The 21,581-nt window shown below is 46.7% G+C and overlaps 1 protein-coding gene across 2 annotated transcripts in view; it reads right to left on the bottom strand.

Annotated features, from left to right (window-relative positions):
* HCN4 (hyperpolarization activated cyclic nucleotide gated potassium channel 4) overlaps positions 1-21,581 on the bottom strand; it is a 127,476-nt gene that overhangs the window by 66,832 nt on the left and 39,063 nt on the right. For both annotated transcript variants that reach the window (XM_028706172.2, XM_028706173.2), the window contains exon 2: positions 14,221-14,644. In XM_028706172.2, coding sequence (XP_028562005.2) covers positions 14,221-14,644 — 424 coding nt within the window. The remainder of the gene's footprint in view (positions 1-14,220; positions 14,645-21,581) is intronic.

The following is a 21,581-nucleotide window of genomic DNA, read 5'->3' on the forward strand; positions in this document are numbered from 1 at the left end:
GTTTTGTTGTTGCTGTTGTTTAGTCATTTAGTTGTGTCCGACTCTTCGTGACCCCATGGACTAGAGCACGCCAGGCACTCCTGTCTTCCACTGCCTCCTGCAGTTTGGTCAAACTCATACCTTATTTTAATATTCCATTTTTTTCTATTGGTTGAAAAAGAAGAAGCAACTTTTCCTTTTAACAGGGGCCTGTTGTGGTCTTCCAAGGAAATCCAGCATTTCGAAGTTTGCTTATGTTGTTGTGAGTTTTGGTTGATGGGTGCTATCTTTTGTTTCTTCTAGGCTGCTGAACTCTGGTTTGTGATGGTCTGATGACAATATGCATATAAAATAATCTGAATCACGTCATGCACACAGACCTGACTTGGCCCACTCAAAAAACAAAACGAAAACCCCGACACAGGTTGTATTCAGTGCTAGTCCTACTCCAGGTAGACCTACTCTGGGAAGTGATTTGGGTTCATTTGCTTCAATGGGTCCACTCTGAGTAGGTAGGTAAAGGATAAAGGACCCCTGGACAGTCAAGTCCAGTCAAAGACAGCTATGGGGTTGTGGCACTCATCTCGCTTTCAGGCTGAGGGAGCTGGCGTTTGTCTGCAGACAGCTTTCCGGGTCATGTGGCCAGCAGGACTAAACCACTTCTGGCACAATGGAACACAGTGCTGGAAACCAGAGCGCATGGAAATGCTGTTTACCTTCCCACCGCATTGGTACACATTTATCTACTCACACTGGCATGCTTTCAAACTGCTAGGTTGGCAGGAGATGGGAGAGAACAACAGGAGCTCACTGCGTCACAGGGATTCAAACCGCCAACCTTCCAATTGGCAAACCCAAGAGGCTCAGTGGTTTGGACCACAGCACCATGCGCATCCCCTATTCTGAGTAGGGCTAGCAATGGATACGACCCTACAGCCTCACTCTGTGCCAGGTTGTTGCCCAATCCTTCCAAGAAATTTATTTCATGTGAACGCTCTGGGAGGGGACTTAATAAATCAACATATTTCGCCCATAGCAGGATTTTCGGTCCTTGCCAGCTTTGTCCCTCGCTCTCGCCCACCATCGCCTTCCAGCAACCCCTCTGGCTTGAATGCGTCTGCATGAAAAGAGCCAGAACTGATTGGTCAGCCCACTCTTCAAGGGATCGCTATCTGCATAAAGCACAAAGTGGCTGCCTTTGTCCATCTGTGCTGATGTTGCAGAGCATTCAAGGGCAGCCCTGCTGAGTCATCTACTATGACTCTGCAGCGTCAGAGGAGCCCGGCTTAGGCTACCACACACACACACACAGCCCACTCATCGACCGCAAATCTCTATGCCCACGGCCAGCAGGTGGAATGCAGGTGGCTCCCGCAAGACTCTCCTCCAGCGGTCTATCTTTAGTCAGCCCACACAACCTATGCCTCCAGATCAGGAGGAGGTTTGGGGATGGGGGGCAAGCAGGGGGAGGACCTCAAATAAACGCAGCGACACTTGTGGGTCTTTTTCCCCTGCCTCAGTCAAACTGCAGCAAGATAGGAATTCTGTATACAGAGGCATTATGCTGTAAGAGGGCAGCTTCTGTTTCTAGAGAGAGCCATGTGCATTTTGCAAAAACAAAAAAACACAGACATGCAAACAATTGCACAGGGTTCATTCACGCAGCTGAGAATTGCCATTTTGCTTTTGGAAAGGGGAGGGAATTGTCCCTTGTTCATGGGAATCCCCACTCAACAAATAAAAACCTAGAGGGGGCCAGAATTTAAAAGGTCTTCTCTTGGCATCCAAAAGGTATCAAAGTAGGCACAGGTCAATTCTCTTTACGTTACTTCACATACAAAATAGATAAATAAATCTCCTTGGGGTTCTGTTACTCTTACCGCACTTCACAACACAAAAAAACCAGGCACGTCATGGGAAAAGTCTTGCCTGTGGTAACTTCCAGCAATGCGCCACACACATCATGCATTTAAAGTACACTCCCCAAGGTGGGAACTGTAATTTGCCCCTGACAGAGCTAATTCTGAGCACCCTTAACAAACTACAGTTCCCTGCAACAACAGCAGCAAGAATACTTATTGCAAAGTATTGGAAGACACAAGATTTACCCACCCTGGAAGAGTGGCAGATGAAGGTGATGGACTATATGGAATTGGCAGAAATGACTGGCAGAATCCGAGACCAGGGAGAAGTGTTGGTGGAAGAAGATTGGAAGAAATTTAAGGACTACTTGCAGAAATACTGTAAAATTAATGAATGTTAAAATGATGTTGGATTGAAAATAAGTGGTACTGGTAACAAGGTTAACAAGAATATGCAAATATGGATTGATAATGGATGAAAATGCATAGTTATAATAGGTTAAGCTATAGAGTTAAGATAAATGAAAGAGGGCAAGGATTTGCTGAATTGATTATGTAAATGGAAATACAAAAAGGGGAGGTGTGAGGAGGTCAAGGAAATAAGCAAATGAACTTAAAGATATTGAAAAATGGATTTATTTTTAAATTTTTTCTTAGCTACTTGTTTTTTGTATTTCTTTTTTCTTTCTCTCTTCTATGTTTTTCTCTTTAGTATGTTAACTTCTGTTTTAATTCTTTTTATTTTGTAAACCTATGTTTTTTGTAAAACGCTAATAAATATCTTATAAAAAAACACAAAAAACAAACTACAGTTCCCAACATTCATTTTTTGGGGGTGGCAGCGATGGAGATGTGCTTTAAATTGTAAGATATGTAGGAAACCCATTATGGTTCCAGGTATTCACCAAAGGGTGCAGGTTTGGTCTTTCAGTCAGCCATCACAAACTGCCCTAGAGGGAGGTTATCAATGCCACGGGGAGTTAGCAGAATTCAACATGGGCTTTACCTGAAGCCATTATGCCTGGCAGTGCTCATGAGAATGAGCCTAAAATGAGAGGGGAAATGTTGATTATAGGTTAGTTCCCCCAAATACAACCCGGTCAAGGCTGGCATCAGCAGCTGGCATCCTTGGGCAAATGTCAGGGGCCCCGGAAAAACCACTGCTGGATGCCAGCCCTGCCCACTCATGGTGGGTAGCTTGGTCTTGAAATTGCCTCCCACAAGGCCCCAGAACACCCCATGCAGCATCACTCTGGTGCATTGTGGGAAATTTAAAATGGTAGTCGAGGGAACACTGGCGGAAGGGGCCCATGTTGCTGAGGTCCTCTATTACTGACACAGGTGAGCACTAATAAAACACCACGTAAAGCAACCATGATGCAGTTTTCTTAACATTCTCTCTATGTGTGTGTATGGCAGTTCACCAATGCACAGAGGTCAATGTGCACAGACCTGAATATGACACGATGGAATCCCTAATTCAAGTATGTTTTTAGGTTGTGGCAATTTCCCGTCTGTTTGGAGGGGAAGGCATAGAAAATCTCATGTGGTTGCTCTTGTAGAAAGAGATAGTTGTGCTCAGGAACTGCTGGAAGCTCCAGGGAGCTAAATTGACTAGTTAGCGTGTTTCCCTGGAGAGCCAACTTGGAATTCCTGCTGAGCCGAAAATTAACATTGAAAACGAAGCAGAAAAACAGTCTACTGACTGCAAGATGGGAAATGGCACCTGATCCCACATCCCAAGGGGATGAAACTTCGATCCAGGTTTCCCAAAGATGTCCTCTTGGCAAGCAGCTTCAAGTCAAAGCATCCCCTCGGGGCATTTCAGTTTTGCTAGAAAATTATGGGTTAGCAGATCAGGATGGAGCTCAGGAAATGCATCTCCAGGAGTCCGGCAGGGGATAATAAGATGTTTTCTCCAAACCAGGGGAAAGTTGCCACATTGATTTGTACTTCATAAAACACACATACAGACACAAGGCTAACTTGAATTCATTAATCTGACAAACGGGATAATTATGTGTCCTGAAATTGTCTCTGAAACAGCTCTTTTTCACAGCGGTGTTCTGAAAATAACTTCATCAATATGGCTCTCACCCATTAAACGTTCACACCTCTTGGTACCCAAGTCTGGAGCAAAGCTGAGACTTCCTTGGAGAGGTTTGCAGCACAGGGGGTGGAGGTGGATAAGGCTCACCACACTTGCCCTGAGACTAAGGAGGTAAAAGAAGCGGCACATTCTGGTCATCCTCTGCAGAACATAATGGATGTATCTCTTAGCCAGAGAAAAGATAGTTACAATACAGTGGTACCTCGGGTTAAGTACTTAATTCTTTCCTGAGGTCCGTTCTTAACCTGAAAATGTTCTTAACCTGAAGCACCACTTTAGCTAATGGGGCCTCCTGCTGCCGCTGCACCGCCGGAGCACGATTTCTGTTCTCATCCTGAAGCAAAGTTCTTAACCCGAGGTACTATTTCTGGGTTAGCGGAGTCTGTAACCTGAAGCGTGTGTAACCCGAGGTACCACTGTAATGGGAAACCTCAGGCCTGGGGGGCAAATCAAGAAGCTACAGGCATTGATTTGAAAAGCAGATACCAGAGGAAATTATGGGTGTCTGAGGCACAGAGAAACATAATAGTGCATTAGCATAACATCATAACACAAATGTCATAATAAAAACATTCTGTTGCCCACATCCTGAACAACATAATGTTGTTATGTAAAGTGGTTTAAAACATTGTATTTTTTTTTGCAACAAACATCCAGGCTGATACTATGCCTGCTCATTCGTAAGCCCTGCTAAATTCTACAGCATTTGCTCTGAATACTATGTGCGCAAAATCACAGCCTAACTCAATCACTTTCCCTCATGTCTGGAGTCTGGGAACGGCTAGCTGTTCAATCTGCGCCTCGTTCATCCAATTTTTTTATTTTTGCAGGAGCCACCCACCGCAACACACGGCAGAGGTGCAGCCTATTGGAAAACACATCCCCCAAAATAACCTGCTTTGCAATAGAGAGAAGAGAGAGACGGAGACAGAGCTTGTGACTGGGGTGGAATTGGACAGCAGCTGTTGCTAGCTGGAAAATCTACAGATGTCAGCTCTTCAGCAGCGGAGTCAGCCTTCAGCGAAAAACACTATGCATATTTACTGGGGAGTAAGTCCTACTGAACCCCGTGGGATTTCTAAATGAATGCTGCATCCTCAGCCAAAATGGGGACCTCGGCTTTACTGCTCTGTTTGCAGCTCCAAAGTTAGGAGCATGGAAACATAGGAAGATGCCTCACACTCAAATCAGACCCTTGGTCCATTGAGATCAGTATTATCGACACTGACTGGCAGCAGCTCTCCAGAGAGTCTTTCCCAGCCCTTTCTAGGGATTGAAACTGGGACATTCTGCATGCCAAACAGATGTTCTACCACTGAGTGGCTGTTGTTGTTGTTTAGTTGTGTCGGACTCTTCGTGACCCCCTGGACCACAGCACACCAGGCACTCCTGTCTTCCACTGCCTCCCGCAGTTTGGTCAAACTCATGTTAGTTGCTTCGAGAACACTGTCCAGCCATCTCGTCCTCTGTCGTCCCCTTTTCCTTGTGTCCTCCATCTTTCCCAACATCAGGGTCTTTTCCAGGGAGTCTTCTCTTCTCATGAGGTGGCCAAAGTATTGGAGCCTCAGTTTCAGGATCTGTCCTTCCAATGAGCACTCAGGGCTGATTTCCTTCAGAATGGAGAGGTTGAGCAGGGGGGGGGGTAATTTGGTGGTTTGTGGGAATTCCCTTTGAACAGGGGCAACATTTTCACCCCACTCACCAAGTCTGGTGGTCACATTCCCCAGTGAAGGTGGTTCCCATACTGCCCCCCCCTCAATGTCTGAGTATTTGTTCACAGCAGATGCTGACCCATTGTAGCAAATGGGGCACTGCCTGTCAGGGACTGTGCTGCGGAGGCCTGCACTGAGGAGCAATGGAGGGAGGCTACCTCTGCTCCTGCTCCAGATCCCGAATCTTCCCAGGAGCAGGAAGGCAGTATAGATTTGGAACAGTGGTTTGCAGAGGGACATAGTTCAGAAGGCAGAAGCTGGGAAATACTGGATGGCGAACAGCTGGGAGAAGGAACACTGGAAGGGAGAAGGTTAACAGATTCACAGTCTCTAGATAGCCTTCCTCCACCGCCCTCCCCAAAGTCGAGAAGGGCTCAGAACGTGGCAGAACAGAAAGCACAGAGGGGACAAGCTCAGATTACGAGACGTAGAAATGATGTAGAAGGGGGTGGAACCCTTAATTGGAAGCACCGCCGTTACTCGGAGATGTGTTCTTTGTTCTCTCGCTGTGATTATTAAAGTTTCTAACTGGTAAGAAGACTCCTTTTCCTTTGTTCTGCTCATCTACGGCCACAGGGGAGGAAGGCGATTCCTTGAAGCCTGACACTGCCCCATCTGCCTGCCTTCTCAACTTACACCCAGCCAGGGGGTAGCACTGCCTGTTGGCTTCCTCCTCAGTGTGGCCCCTGTAGAACTCAGCAGGGAGGAGGATGGAGGCAAGGCTAGCTTTAGTTGGTTCTGCCTGGCATTGGCTCTGGCTCTACCCACAGTTTGGCTCCTTGCTTTTACTCTGATTTAGCTAGATGTTAGCGCCACATAGCCAAGCACAGTGCCAGCACTTAGGCAGCTCCTGAGCGCCCCCACTCCAACCTGGAGACAACCTTGCTGGCCTCCCCAACTCAACCCATGCAGGCAGCTTGCAGACATCATTTTAACTTCCCACAATGCCCTCAGTATAGCTCTGCCTGCTGTCAGTAGGGCTAGGTAGGCTCACTTAGCTGCACAAATGTAAGAGGGGACTCAGAAGAGGTGGGCTTCAAATCTGCAAGCAGCTTCTGGAGGAATAGGACTTTCACACATTTTTCATTGTGTATCGTAGACTAGTGCCTTTTTGCTGTAAAGGCTCTCCAGCGTAGGAGGGTCAAAAGTTCAAGGGAAGGACTGCAAGGATATGTTTTTCTCAGGATGTTCCGCACAAGAAGGCGAAAAGTTTAAAATGGGGTGTTTTGTTTTGCACAGGAGGGTTAAAAGTGCAGCCTGGAAATTCAGCAATAAGGAGAAATAGAAACTTCACCAAGATTCTGTTTTCTTTCTGATTAGCTGCTAAGCAGTTCGGATTTTGTATGAAGGCAGAAAATAGGGTAATTGGTGGAAATAGTTGTGGAATTAGAAACCGATGTGAAGATGTGGAAACCGGAACATAATGAGAAACCAAAATGGACAGATTTTCTCATTTCTAGTGGGGCGGTTTATCACTCTCCCCATCACACATAATTATTATCTTCAGGTTTCCTGCCCTGCAGAAGCATTACAAGGCAAACTGGTTTGAGAACTGTGGGCTTGCTTCATAACCAGCCTTTCCACCCATAGCTCTATATAAACTCCCCCTTTCTTCCTAAAATCAGACCCTGATCACTTTAGCGCTCCATCCTGCCCCAGGCGATTCATTTCCCTGCCGTATCAGCTCTCCTCATTGAAAGGCACAACATTAAACTCATTCCGAATCTGACCGGACACAGGTTAGAGCTCAACGTCGAGCCTACCAAGTGGCGATAGCGACGGCGAAGAAGAATTTCTTCACCGCCTCTATTGCATCTGCAGAAAACAGCAGCAGGAGACTTTTTCAGGTGGTTCACAATTTAGCGGAACCACCTGCAACATCGGGGCCCAGTACGGGCCACATGTTCTCCTGCAATGATTTTGCAAAGTTTTTTGCAGATAAAATCGCTCAGATTCGGGAAGAAGTAGACTCCACCGTGGGAGCAGGGCCGGGGCGGGAGAGTGCTAGAGTTCTGTCTAGTCAAGTTGAGTGGGATCAATTCCAATCTGTTACCTCCGAGGATGTGGACAGGCTGCTTGGACGAGTGAAACCAACCACCTGTCTCCTGGATCCTTGCCCATCCTGGCTTATAAAAGCTAGCCGGGAAGGACTGGGCAATGGGCTTCGTGGGGTGGTGAATGCTTCCCTCTGTGAGGGAGCCTTCCCAGACCCGCTGAAAGAGGCGGTTATTAAACCGCTTCTTAAAAAACCATCTTTAGATGCGGCCACGATGGCCAACTATCGCCCAGTCTCAAATCTTCCATTCCTGGGCAAGGTGATTGAGCGAGCGGTTGCCGAACAACTCCAGGCACGCCTGGAAGAAGCGGACCATTTGGATCCCTTCCAGTCGGGATTCAGGCCTCATCATGGGACTGAAACTGCCTTGGTCGCACTGGTTGATGATCTCCGGCGGGCTAGGGACAAAGGTGAGAGCTGTTTCCTAGTTCTGCTGGATCTCTCAGCGGCGTTTGATACCATCGACCATAGCATCCTTCTGGACCGTCTTGAGGGGCTGGGAGCTGGGGGCACTGTTATACAGTGGTTCCGCTCCTTCCTCCTGGGCCGTGTTCAGAAAGTGGTGGTGGGGGATGAGTGTTCAGACCCCTGGGCTCTCACTTGTGGGGTGCCTCAGGGTTCTGTCCTCTCCCCCATGCTTTTCAACATTTACATGCAGCCGCTGGGAGAGATCATCAGGAGGTTTGGGCTGGGTGTTCATCAGTATGCGGATGATACCCAGCTCTACCTCTCTTTTAAATCAGAACCAGTGAAGGCGGTGAAGGTCCTGTGTGAGTGTCTGGAGGCGGTTGGAGGATGGATGGCGGCTAACAGATTGAGGTTGAATCCTGACAAGACAGAAGTACTGTTTTTGGGGGACAGGAGGCGGGCAGGTGTGGAGGATTCCCTGGTCCTGAATGGGGTAACTGTGCCCCTGAAGGACCAGGTGCGCAGCCTGGGAGTCATTTTGGACTCACAGCTGTCCATGGAGGCACAGGTCAAATCCGTGTCCAGGGCAGCTGTTTACCAGCTCCATCTGGTACGTAGGCTGAGACCCTATCTGCCTGCGGACTGTCTCGCCAGAGTGGTACATGCTCTGGTTATCTCCCGCTTGGACTACTGCAATGCACTCTACGTGGGGCTACCTTTGAAGGTGACTCGGAAACTACAACTAATCCAGAATGCGGCAGCTAGACTGGTGACTGGGAGCGGCCGCCGAGACCATATAACACCGGTCTTGAAAGACTTGCATTGGCTCCCAGTACGTTTCCGAGCACAATTCAAAGTGTTGGTGCTGACCTTTAAAGCCCTAAACGGCCTCGGTCCAGTATACCTGAAGGAGCGTCTCCACCCCCATCATTCTGCCCGGACGCTGAGATCCAGCGCCGAGGGCCTTCTGGCGGTTCCCTCATTGCGAGAAGCAAAGCTACAGGGAACCAGGCAGAGGGCCTTCTCGGTAGTGGCGCCCACCCTGTGGAACGCCCTTCCAGCAGATGTCAAAGTGATAAATAACTACCTGACATTCAAGAGACATCTTAAGGCAGCCCTGTTCAGGGAAGTTTTTAACATGTGATATTTTATTGTATTTTTGGTTTTTATGGAAGCCGCCCAGAGTGGCTGGGGAGGCCCAGCCAGATGGGCGGGGTATAAATAATAAATTATTATTATTATTATTATTATTAAATTCAAATTGTTGCCACAAGGCACTTGTGGCGTCAAAAAGCACTTTGCCTTCATCCATTTCATGCCTGCCTCCCAGACGAAGCCATGAAGCTATTCAAATATTTGCCTTTACTTCATAGTTCATTATGTAGCTCCCATCTCTACATATATTCTTTTCAAAATTAGGCATTTTCATGGCCCAGATGGAAAGCTTGATTTCTGCTACCAGAGTGGAGAATGGGGAATTTCCTGCTGGGAGCAAAAACATAAATAAACTCATGTTCATTTGGGGAGTGGACGAAGGGGAGCAGAACAGCTGCCTCCCCCTTATCTTAATAACATAAGAAGAGCCAGTGGCCCATCTAGTTCTCACACAATGCCTATGAGAAGCCCACAAGTGGACCCTGCAGTTTCCAGCAACTGCTTCCCAGAAGCATACTCCCCCTGACTGTGGAGCTACAACACAACCATCAGGGCTAGTAGTAGCTGAGAACCATATCCTTCATGAATTTGTCTCATCTTCTTTCAAAGCCATTTGAGTGGTTGGCCATCGCTGGTTTTTGTGGAAGTGGATTCCATAATTCAACTTCTTCTATGGCAATCCCTCATAGCTGAGTAAAATTGTCTTCCATGAACACAGTTTTAACAGTGAGTCTGTAAGTGACTGTGGAGGCCAATTCTGGATCCACACGTCCTTCCACAGTGGGGAAATAGGTTTCCAGACAGGAGTTGATCATGTTTGCCAAGGGTGCCTTCCTCTTAGCACGTTTCTCCCTTTCGTTCTGAGTTTGAGCATCTTCAAAGTCCATGACATCTTTGGTAAAGGCTGTTCTCCAATTGGAGCACTCACAGGCCAGTGTTTCCCAATTGTCGGTGTTTATACTACATTTTTTAAGATTTGCCTTGAGAAAGTCTTTAAACCTCTTTTGCTGACCACCAGCATTACGCTTTCCATTTTTAATTTCGACATAGAGTAGTTGCTTTGGAAGACGGAAATCAGGCATCCTGATGGCCAGTCCAACAAAGTTGATGTTGAAGAATCATTGCTTCGACACTGGTGATCTTTGCTTCTTCCAGTACACTGGCATTAGTTCGCCTGTCTTTCCAACTGATGTGTAAATTTTTTTGGAGACACCATTGATGGAATCTCTCAAGGAGTTGGAGATGGCATTTATAAGTGGTCCATGTTTCACAAGCATACAATAAGGTTTGGTAGCACAAAAGCTTTGTAAACAAGCATTTTTGTTTCCTTGTGAATGTCTTGGTCGTCAAACACTCTGCACTTCAATTAGGAGAAAGCTGCACTCGCAGAGCTTTCTATTTCTTTCTCTGTGGATAGTTCAGCTATGCACTGCGTGAAATATGTCCAGACAGATATTTCTGCAAAATAGGTAGACAGAAGGTGGCATTTTGCAAAGGTGATTTTAAAGGCCTGATGCTACAGCAAGCATTTATGTGGGCCTTTCTCTCTATCCACCAGAAGACAAACCATAAACAGTGGTTTGACTGGGGGCAGGTAGCATTTCAACACAGAAAAGTTCAAAAATAACAAGAGAACAATGTCTAAAACATTCAAATCATAAAGCCTCACAGCCTAGAACAACAAAAGTACATAGATACAGTACAACTCCAAAGGGATAATAGAGTATTAACGCATACAAAGACTGAGGGTAGTATTTCAGCCTAGCTTTACATCCCATATATGAAATACTAGGTAGAATCCCTGCTATCTTCAATTAAAAGTATCTGCATTGCACACAATTCCACGTGTAGTTTTGGGATTCTTAGGATTGCTGGGGGTTAATGACAACTTACAATTTTTGTCAGCTCCACTTGAGACTTTTCAAGTCTCTGTTTCGGTCAGTACTGATTGTACCAGATTACCTGAAATGCTGGTGTAATTCTATTTAAGACATCTTTTTACAATTGTCTATCCATTCTGAAGGAAATCAGCCCTGAGGCTCCAATACTTTGGCCACTTCATGAGAAGAGAAGACTCCTTGGAAAAGACCCCGATGTTGGGAAAGTTGGAGGGCCCAAGGAGAAGGGGACGACAGAGGACGAGATGGTTGGACAGTGTTCTCGAAGCTACCAGCATGAGTTTGACCAAACTGTGGGAGGCAGTGGAAGACAGGAGTGCCTGGCGTGCTCTGGTCCAGGGGGTCACAAAGAGTCGGACACAACTAAATGACTAAACAGCAACAACATGGCAACATGGCAGGTGTGAGGAAAATGCCTCTAGGGCCAATGCAATGTCCACGCAGCAGAGCAGAAATGCTATTGTGAATCTATTGCAATAAGTCCATGCACTTGAATGAGTTGTCACCTTCCTTCATAACTACTTAGGCCACATTCACACCATACATTTAAAGCACTACGATACCACTTTAAACAGTCATGTGCAACCCCCCCCCCACAAAAATATATTCTGAGAGCTGCAGTTTGTTAAGCTTTCCGAGAGTTGCTAGGAGACCCCAGTTCCCCTCCCAGAGCTACAATTCCCAGAGTGGATTAACAATCAAGCTCTCTTCAAAAAACTGTTAGTACTACCACTATGTGAATAAACAGCCTTTCAGGGGTTGCACATGAGTCTGAAGGGATGTTTATGCTCGCAAGGCTCGGCTCTGTAATTCATCATGGAAGCTGCATTGCAGTCCACTGTTGCAGCACACTGTCTCTGCCTTGCTCTTGCAATGACACTCTCCTGTCCGTCAGGGAGGAGCAGCCACACTAAGGCTTCCCTTGCCAGTGTGATCACCCAACCTTAGTAGCTCTGACCTTCTGCAATTGGGAGCGCAAAGGGGGATAGGTGGGGAAGAGCGGGCTGTGGAAGAGGGCTGTGTAACTGACGCATAACTGATAGTTCTCAATTCAGAGGGGCAGGGAAATGGACTTCCCTTCTTTTGTTCTGTTGGAGAAAAGGTGCGGATTTGGAGAGCTGGGGGCAAAACCTATGACACTTCTCCATGCTTCTTCTGGGTTGACAGCTTCCATATTTCCTTAGCAAAGCTAGCACTAGACGTGTGCGTGTGTGTGTGTGTGTGTGTGTGTGTGTGTGTGTGTGTGTTAGTTACTTGGTGCTGATAACAGGCCATCCACCCCCAACAAGGGCTGAGTAGGGCAGCTGGGAGCTGAGTTTCACTCAAATTCAAAAATGGCACCGCTGAACGGATGACTGGTGGTGTGGCTGGGTTGTGCCAGTGAAAGGCCCTTCCATGCCCAGCCTGACTGAGTGCTGATACCATCTGGTCAGTAAGATGCAGAGAAACCTGGAGAATATCAAGCCCTGGTTGCTCTAAACAGGCTCTCTCATAAGCACTGGTCTTCAGCATCTATAACTCCTGCTACTGGACCACTAGTGAGATACGTAGACAGTGTTCTTGGTTTATTGCTGGTTTTAGTTTTTTTAAAAAATAAATAAATTTATTGGAGTTTATAGAGGAAAATAAAAAACATAATATCAGATATATATTTTTATCCAGCATTAGTCTAAATAAGAGAAAAACATAGTGGGAAAGAAAATGGAAAGAAAGAAAAGAGAGAGAGAGGTAAGGAGACAGAAAAAGCTTAAAATAGAAAATAGAAAAGATAAAAGTTCAGAAACTAAAGAACTTCCCATTCTTCATCTGTTGGCCATATATAAGCTTGGTTTAATTTTTATTAATGTTTTGATTGCTTTTACTAATAATCTTATTGCTTTATTCTGTTCGTAAACTGATTTGAGGTTTTATACAATCAAGCAGTATACAATGGCACCTTGGTTCCTGAACAGCTTAGTTTTTGAACATATTGGCTCCCAAACGCCACAAACCCAAAGTAAGTGTTCTGGTTTGTGAATGTTTTTCGGAAGCTGAACGTCCGACACGGCTTCTGCTTGAGTGCAGGAAGCTCCTGCAGCCAATCGGAAGCCATGCCTTGGTTTTCAAATGGTTCTGGGAGTCGAATGGACTCCCGGAACAGATTAAGTTTGAGAACCAAGGTACCACTGTATAAATTTTATGAAATAAAACAAATACATAAAGAAGGGGCATTTGTTATCCGAAGGCAAGTATTATTTGCCGAAGGCAAATTTTGGGACAATATTTGACACTTCTATATTCCTTTGAGACAAAGGTTTCATTCACTCAACAGTCAATCCATTCATGGTGTTTTATTTAATCTCTTTGTTGTTCCATATGCTAATCAAAGTACATAAATACGTCTCAAATGAAAATATGAATATGAAACCTTTGAGCTCATGGTACCGTAATAAAGTTTAGCGTACTTAATGGGTGAGGGGTGAGTGAGATGGGAATAACAGGAACTTTAAAAAGAACCAGGCAGATGTCAAACTAGTGGGGTACACTTTGACTTTTCACTAGGTCATCATCAAGAACCCAATGCAAAATAATGTGTGCAGGGGGGAGGGGATGTAGGGCCAGATAAAAAATGGTGGCCCAGGGATGTGACCAGATGCAAAAGGATAACTCAGTTTTGCTTTGTTTTGCACCAATTGCTGCATCTATGAGCCATCCACTGGGATTCTCTGCACATACAATTACAAATCTACATCTGGGTTACTGCAGACCTGGGATTCTAGCAGTGCATTTTGAAGAGAGAAAGAACAGATTTGTTGCTTGTTTTAGACCACTGGGAGTCAGAGAAACCATTCCCAACACATTGCAAATGATCCAGCTGTCTGCTGGCTGATCCCAATCTACCCACCCTGGGCCTAGAGTGTAGATGGCAGCAGGAAAACCCACTGCTCAAGACACTTCAGCTCAAAATGTGCAGCCGCCTGGTCCCAGGGCCCTTCCCCTTCCCCTTCCCAAGAGAAGCCAGGCTCCTGCTCTCAGGATGGCCAGCCCAGCTCTTGCTCACCTCCTCCCACTGATGGATGTAGCGTATGAGCCTGGAAAGCCTCAGTAGCCGCAAGAGGCTAAGGATTTTGGTGAAGCGCACTATCCGCAGGGCTCGGGCTGTCTTGTAAACCTCCGAATCGATGCGTGTCTCCACGATCAGGAAAATGTAGTCCACTGGGATGGAGGAGATAAAATCCACCACGAACCAGCTCTTGAGGTACTTCATCTTAATCCTCTGCGGGTCAAGGATGATCTCCGTGTTGTCTTCCACCACAATCCCCGTGCGGAAATTGAGGACCAGGTCAATGAGGAAGAAGGTGTCCGAGACCACGTTGAAAACAATCCATGGGGTGGTGTTCTCGTCCTTGAAGAAGGTGATGCCCACTGGGATGATGATCAGGTTGCCAACCATCAGGAGCAGCATTGTCAAGTCCCAGTAAAACCTAGTCAGCAAGACAGAGAAATGGGAAATGAGAGAAGGACAGACCGGTGTGGCTGTCAGGCTTCAAGGAATTGGCTTCCTCCCCCTTTTGGCAGTAGATAAGCAGAACAAAGGGAAAGGAGTCTTCTTACCACTTAGAAACTTTAATGATCACAGTGAGAAAACAAAGAATCCCTTTCCCGGGAATGAAGGTGCTCCCAATTAAGGGTTCCACCCACTTCCTCCCTGGTCACCCACGTCACTGCCGTGTCTCGTAACCTGATCTTGTAACCACTGGGCTTTCTGTGTTGCCACCTTATCTGCTCTTCTTGACCTTGGGCTGAGCAGATGAACACTTTCCAGAGACAGTGAGTCTGTTAACTCTCTCCCCCCCAGTGCTTCTCCTCCTAGCTGTACTTCCCAGTACTTCAAGTACTTCCCAGCCTTCTGAAATATGTTCCTCTGCAAACCACTGCTCCAAATCTATACTGTCCTCCTGATCCTGGGAAGATTCAGGATCCTGATCAGGAGCAGCGGGAGGGGGATACCCCCACCATTCCTCCTCAGTGCAGCCCTCCTCAGCACGGTCCCTGACAGTGGCCTAGTAGAGAAAGGGCTAAGTAGATTTCAGGCTTTGGGGATCAGCTTTGCTTTTCATTAGAACCCCCAAAGGTCCACAGACTGGAGAATAAGAACATAACAAAAGGCCTGCTGGATCAGACCAAAAGGATAAGTTGCCCAGCAATCTGTCCTCATGGCAGGTCCCATCAGTGGTTGCTGGTGCCCATTTCAACTGGTAGGGGATAAGGCAGTGGGTGGAGCCAAAACCCATGACAGGCAGAGCCAACTAATTCTGGTTTTAGCCCCATTCTCCTTCCAGATGAGGGCAACACTGAAGCTAAGGATGGAGGAAGTGCATAGGCTGTTCCACCCCCCAGACTGGTTGTAGGTAGGACAGCAGGCATCTAGCAGCTGGTTGGAGGCAGACAAAAGTTGGCAGGGCAGTACCCCATTTGCCCCAAATGAACCAGCCTCCATGGGGTCCAGTCAAGAAACCCCTGTATCTCTTTCTCCAAAAGGGTAGCGGTGGAGCCCAGAAATACAATGGGGACTGCAACTATTGCTACCTGCCCTCATTTGGACAGCTATAGCTTTACAGCTTGCTAATCAAGTGGCACAGGACACGGGTGGTGCTGTGGTCTAAACCACTGAGCCTCTTGGGCTTGCTGATCAGAAGGTTGGCGGTTCGAGTCCCCGCGATGGGGTGAGCTCCTATTGCTCTGTCCCAGCTCCTGCCAACCTAGCAGTTTGAAAGCACACCAGTGCAAGTAGATAAAAAGGAACCGCTCTGGTGGGAAGGTAAACGGTGTTTCCATATGCTGCTCTGGTTTCGGTGTTCCATTGTGCCAGAAGTGGCTTAGTCATGCGGGCCACATGACCTGGAAAACTGTCTGTGGACAAACGCCGGCTCCCTCGACCAGTATAGCGAGATGAGGGCCACAACCCCAGAGTCATCCGTGACTGGACTTAATTGTCAGGGGTCCTTTACCTCTACCTTAATCGAGTGGCAAAGTTGCTTACTAAAAAGGTATAAACTTCCTGTACTTTATACAAGGCTATAGCCAGAGCTATTCCTCCACAGATGTACACCAGGTGTGGGGAACCTTTGGCCCTCCAGATATAGCTGAACTACAACTCGCACCATCCCTGGCCATTGGCCATGCTTGCTGGGGCTGATGGAGGACATCGTGCAACAACATCTGGAAGGCCACACCTGATGTACACAGACTGGAACTTCTAGAAATTGCATTTCAGAGTGCTTGGCATGCTTAACACATTACCAAATTGACAGCGAACTGCAATTTATTTCCCATGCTTAGTTTTCTCAAGGAAAACATGTTAGATCAATGGAAATGCACTTAAATTATTAGTTGCTTAGGGAGCCTATAATACACACACATTACTTTCAGTTAATCCCCTATAGCTACTCCATCTTCCAACTTATTTAAAATAGATGATGGGATTTGTAATAAGTATAGCTTTCAAGAGACTGCAGGTCAGCCGCCAACCAGCCGCCGCCGCCGTGACATGTAAAAGCTCGGAAGGCAACAATATCCCTGGAAAGAGCTTTTCAAAGAAGATTCACATACCACCATATCTTAAGAAAGCAGGGATTTCACCAATATTTGCCCTATGCTTTGACATTAAGCTAATCTTCTTTAGATGCCCAGCATGTTACAGGAAGGGTGCAAATTGCATTTTCTCCCCCTACCCCTTCATAATACTGTACTCGGGGCCATACAATGAAGCTGTATGCTGGAAGATTTAGGACAAACCAAAGGAAGGAGCTCTTCACACAGTGGCACAGAGCTGAAGTATGGAATTTGCTCCCACAAGAGAGACTGATGGACATCCACTTGGACGTTAAAAGAGGATTAAACAAATTAGTGAGAAGCTAATGGTGGCTTGCAAGCCACAATGACTGTTCTACTTCCATTGTTGGAGGCAATCTACTTCTGAATGCCAGTTGCTTGAAATCCCAAGTGCGGAGAGGGCTGTTGTGCTCAGTTTCTTATTTGGGGCTTCCCATGGGCATCTGGTTGGTGTCGGGAATCAAGCCCTTCTCATGAGAAGCTGGCAGCAGTCCCAGGCACCCGGCTTGAGTTCCCTGTTGACCTCCCTGGCTACATTCCCCAGCAGACGCAGGCAAGGTCTCGATCGCGATTCTTCTCAAACGTGAGAAGAACACACCCCTCTTTCCTGCCTCCCCAGGCAGGGGAAAGAGATAGACAGAAACGTATTTACATGCTTTTATTTCTGTCTTTGCAGCATTACAGAAAACATGACTGCACTCTTCAAATTCCAGCAGTCGACTCACTAACTCCTCCTGTACTTCCTGTACAGCTCATATTACACTCTGAGGTAATTCCGGTGCTGCACACTGAGAAATGACTGCCCCTCTGTTCCCACAGCAATCCCAACATTCCCATCATGTTTACATTTCAAGCTAGGACTTTGCAGCAGCATTGCTTCATTATCGTAACAGTTGGCTGGCTAGGATGATGGATTCAGATGGGCCACTGGCCTGATCCAGCAGGCCTTTTCTGATGTTCTTATTACAGCATGTCCCTTGTGAACAATCACTTGACCACGGACAGCACTTGGTAGCTTCTATTAAATACTTCCCCCAATAGTCCTCATGACAAGAGGGATGGCCTCTTAAAAACAGGCTATCTATAGACACGACACTTTTTATTGACCCAAACTGATGCCACCAAAAGCTTTAAGAGCCTTTCCTATCCTTGCCCTATTAACAAAGGTGAAAGCTGTGTGTGAAACTTGGCTTCGTCTCAAAGAACGGTCTGGGTTACAGCTTGCTGTTTGCCTGAAGTGAGGCACAGCATGAACACAAGATCAGACAACATGCTAAGTCAAACCATGGTTTGGTTCACAGCAGCAAAGCAGGAAGGCCAAGAGAGGAGCTCAGCAGCTGTGGTCCCCTCTCAGGAACCTGTGTGTTTGCACTAAGCCACAGTTTCGCTAAAAGTGTTGTGTGACAACCTCGGCTTTCACCTAAAAGAAGCAGCAGCAAGTCTGTTGCCCTCATACTGATGTAGAAATTGATATGATAGAATCTCAGAAGTGTGTGTGAATAAGATCTCCAGCGTTCAGGTGTTGGAGCTTTGGTTCTGACTCCCACTGGTCACAACTTGGCTTTGACCATGGATGCAGTTTTTAGCCAGCACCTAAGATGGAAGATGGAACAGTTGTGGTTGAGGTTTGGGGTTGTTGAGGTTTAGGGTGTTATTCTTTTAGAAGGCATTCTATTAAATTCTGACCCAAACACACTGATCAGTCTACTCCCAGTAAATCTTTTTTTGCTGTTTGTTGGTAGAGCAAGTGCCTTCTTAAATCTATATTTATCACCAGGCATTCCCAAAAAAGAAAGAAGTACAAGTCATTATCCTGCTAACTGCAATATCAGGAATCTCTGGAGAGCTAGTTTGCTCAGCACACTCGTTCAGAAACTCCATTGCCCTAAATTTGAAATGTTACATGCCTATTTTTTTAAAAGAAAACCCTGGCATACTTTGCTCTCCTTATTTTGTCATTCATCATCAACAACACTGGCTAAGAGAGCAGGGCAGGTGGTGGGGAGCCTAAAATGCTACAGATTATTTATTTCTTTAATATATTTACAGGCCACCTTTCTGCCATAATGGCTACCAAAGTGCTCGTGTGTGTGTGTGTGTGTGTGTGTGTGTGTGTGTGTGTGTACACACAACACAAGTTTTATTCATCACGACAAATCCCTCTCATTTCACCTTTTTCCTTTTTCCTTCCTTTTCTTTCACTTTTTTCTTTTATTCTTCAGTTCTGTATTTTGTACTCTTATAAATTCATATACAGTGGTACCTCGGGTTACAGACGCTTCAGGTTACAGACTCCGCTAACCCAGAAATAGTACCTCAGGTTAAGAACTTTGCTTCAGGATGAGAACTGAAATCGTGCTCCGGCGACGCGGCAGCAGCAGGAGGCCCCATTAACTAAAGTGATGCTTCAGGTTAAGAACAGTTTCAGGTTAAGAATGGACCTCCGGAACGAATTAAGTTCATAACCAGAGGTACCACTGTATATATAAATATGGCAGCTTCCTTTGTTCCTATGAATGACTGGGTTGGAACTCACAAAAAAATGAGAAGATACCCCTGCAGATAGCAAAGAAGAGCCCCTTGCTTCTGTTGCCAAGACAGGAGCAAACATTACCAAAAGAAAAAGAAAACACACACACACACACACACACACACACACACACACAAGAGCCGAAGGCTAAACTCTCTTTCACCCCATGATGACACAGCTTCTTGTACTACAGACAAATCTTTATTCTTCACCTCTGTGCCTAACCCTGGAGCCATTCTGTGTGTTTAATAAAAGTGGATATGCTGTAGCTCTGAGCATGCATTTCTGCATGAACCTAATGCGCCAAGGGAGCCAGGTCTGTCATGAGCCCCACGGAGATGTCATGGAAGGGATGGTCACATCCTGAGGAGGAATGAGAAGAGCTCATGGAATTAGAGCTGGACGACCCTGGGGAGGAACCTAGTGGGATGGGGGAGACAGAGCTGGATACAGAACCACACCCAGGACTGCAAACTTGCTCCTTCAGGGGGAACATGATCTCACCCAGGGGCCAATATCTCAGACATGGGAGCTGCTTGCTCAAAGTGCCTCTATCTTGCCAGGATTCAAGCACAGCTTGTTTTTCCTCATCTATCTCACCACTGGGTCCAAACAATGGACCAGGGACTGCATGGCCTCTCCTGGTTCAGACATTATGGAGAAGAACATCTTCAGCATGCGGGTGGCAGCTTGCTCCAAAACCCCTAATGACCACTCCCAGAGGCTTCCTATAGATGTTAAGTATCACTGGTGATAAAGATAGTGCCTTGCAGCAGCACCCCATCAAGAGGCCAAAAGGCGCTGTTTCAGTGCTATTCTCTGGACTACATCTTGAAGGTAGGATTGGAAGCACTGTAAATACCCCAATTCCCATTCCCTGGAGCCAGTCCAGGAGGATACCATGACCAATGGCATCACAAGCCAGAGACTGATTATGGAGCAGGTAATACGCAAAATATGTACTGTCTTCCCCTGCCTCATTCAGGATGAATCCCCAACAAACCAAGCATCTCTTCAACCGGGCTCTCACCTGGGGGAGAGTCACAGGCCTGTCTCCCAAAGTGACTGGCCTACAATTCTAGATTCTGACAGTGGGGGCTCCCTGCCCCATGACTCCCCAAAGGGGCAAACCCCTTTGGGGACAACCCCGCTACCACAGACAGGGTCCTTTGCTATCGTCAGGAGGTCCTAGGCCACAGAAACATCCCAGCTCTATCCACTCAGCCAGAAATCAATCCACTCAGCCAGAAGTCAGCTCTGTCTCCCAGGGAACTCTGATGATGGTAGCTCTGTGAGGAAAATGGAAACTGTAGCTCCATCTCAGATTATTAGTATCTGTAGTAATGTACTCCCTCATTAAAGGACATGGGTGGAGCAGTGGTCTAAACCACAGAGCCTAGGGCTTGCCGATCGGAAGGTCAATGGTTTGAATCCCCACAACGGGGTGAGCTCCCATTGCTCTGTCCCAGCTCCTGCCAACCTAGCAGTTGGAAAGCACATCAAAGTGCAAGTAGATACCTTCCGGCGGGAAGGTAAACGGCGTTTCCGTGCACTGCTCTGGTTCACCAGAAGCAGCTTAGTCATGCTGGCCACATGACCTGGAAGCTGTACGCTGGCTCCCTTGGCCAGTAAAGCGAGATGAGCGCCGCAACCCCAGAGTCGTTTGTGATTGGACCTAACGGTCAGGGGTCCCTTTACCTTCACCCTACTCCCTCATTAGTATTTGTAGTAAGGATTCAAGTCTTATCAAATGCATCTAGGTTTCTTGTTTATCTGAACAGCGCCCCCTCCTTTTTTTGTGGATGGCAAGACAGCCTTGGAAACAACACAATTGTGCTCTTTGAAATTCAAGGCAAACACATTTCCAAAAAAACCAAGAGAAAGGGCAAAATTGTGATTCGGTGTCGCTGCCCACGCCAATGCGAGCGTAGGTGGCACTCAGTCTTGGTAACTGTTCCCAAAACATTCCAAAAAAGGAGAATGCTATCAGAAGTCACCAGCAGAAGTCCTTGTAAACAAGCCACCCAAAACATATGGAAATGTATGGGCAGATTCTTCCAAAAACTTAAAAACCAGGCTTATCTCAGCAGGATGTGCCACTGTGAAGGGAATAGGGGCTCCTAGCAACTGTCCTGGCCCTTACAGTTCCCAAGATTCTTTGGCGGCAAGCCATGACTCTTTATAAAGTTCATTAAACACATTACTGAAATGTATTGTGCAGACGAAGCCTAAGTGATGATGCAACAAGTCTTGCTACAGAAAGTCAACACGGCTCC

The sequence above is a fragment of the Podarcis muralis genome, chromosome 14 (genome assembly GCF_964188315.1).
Source record: "Podarcis muralis chromosome 14, rPodMur119.hap1.1, whole genome shotgun sequence".
Classification (NCBI taxonomy): Eukaryota; Metazoa; Chordata; class Lepidosauria; order Squamata; family Lacertidae; genus Podarcis; species Podarcis muralis.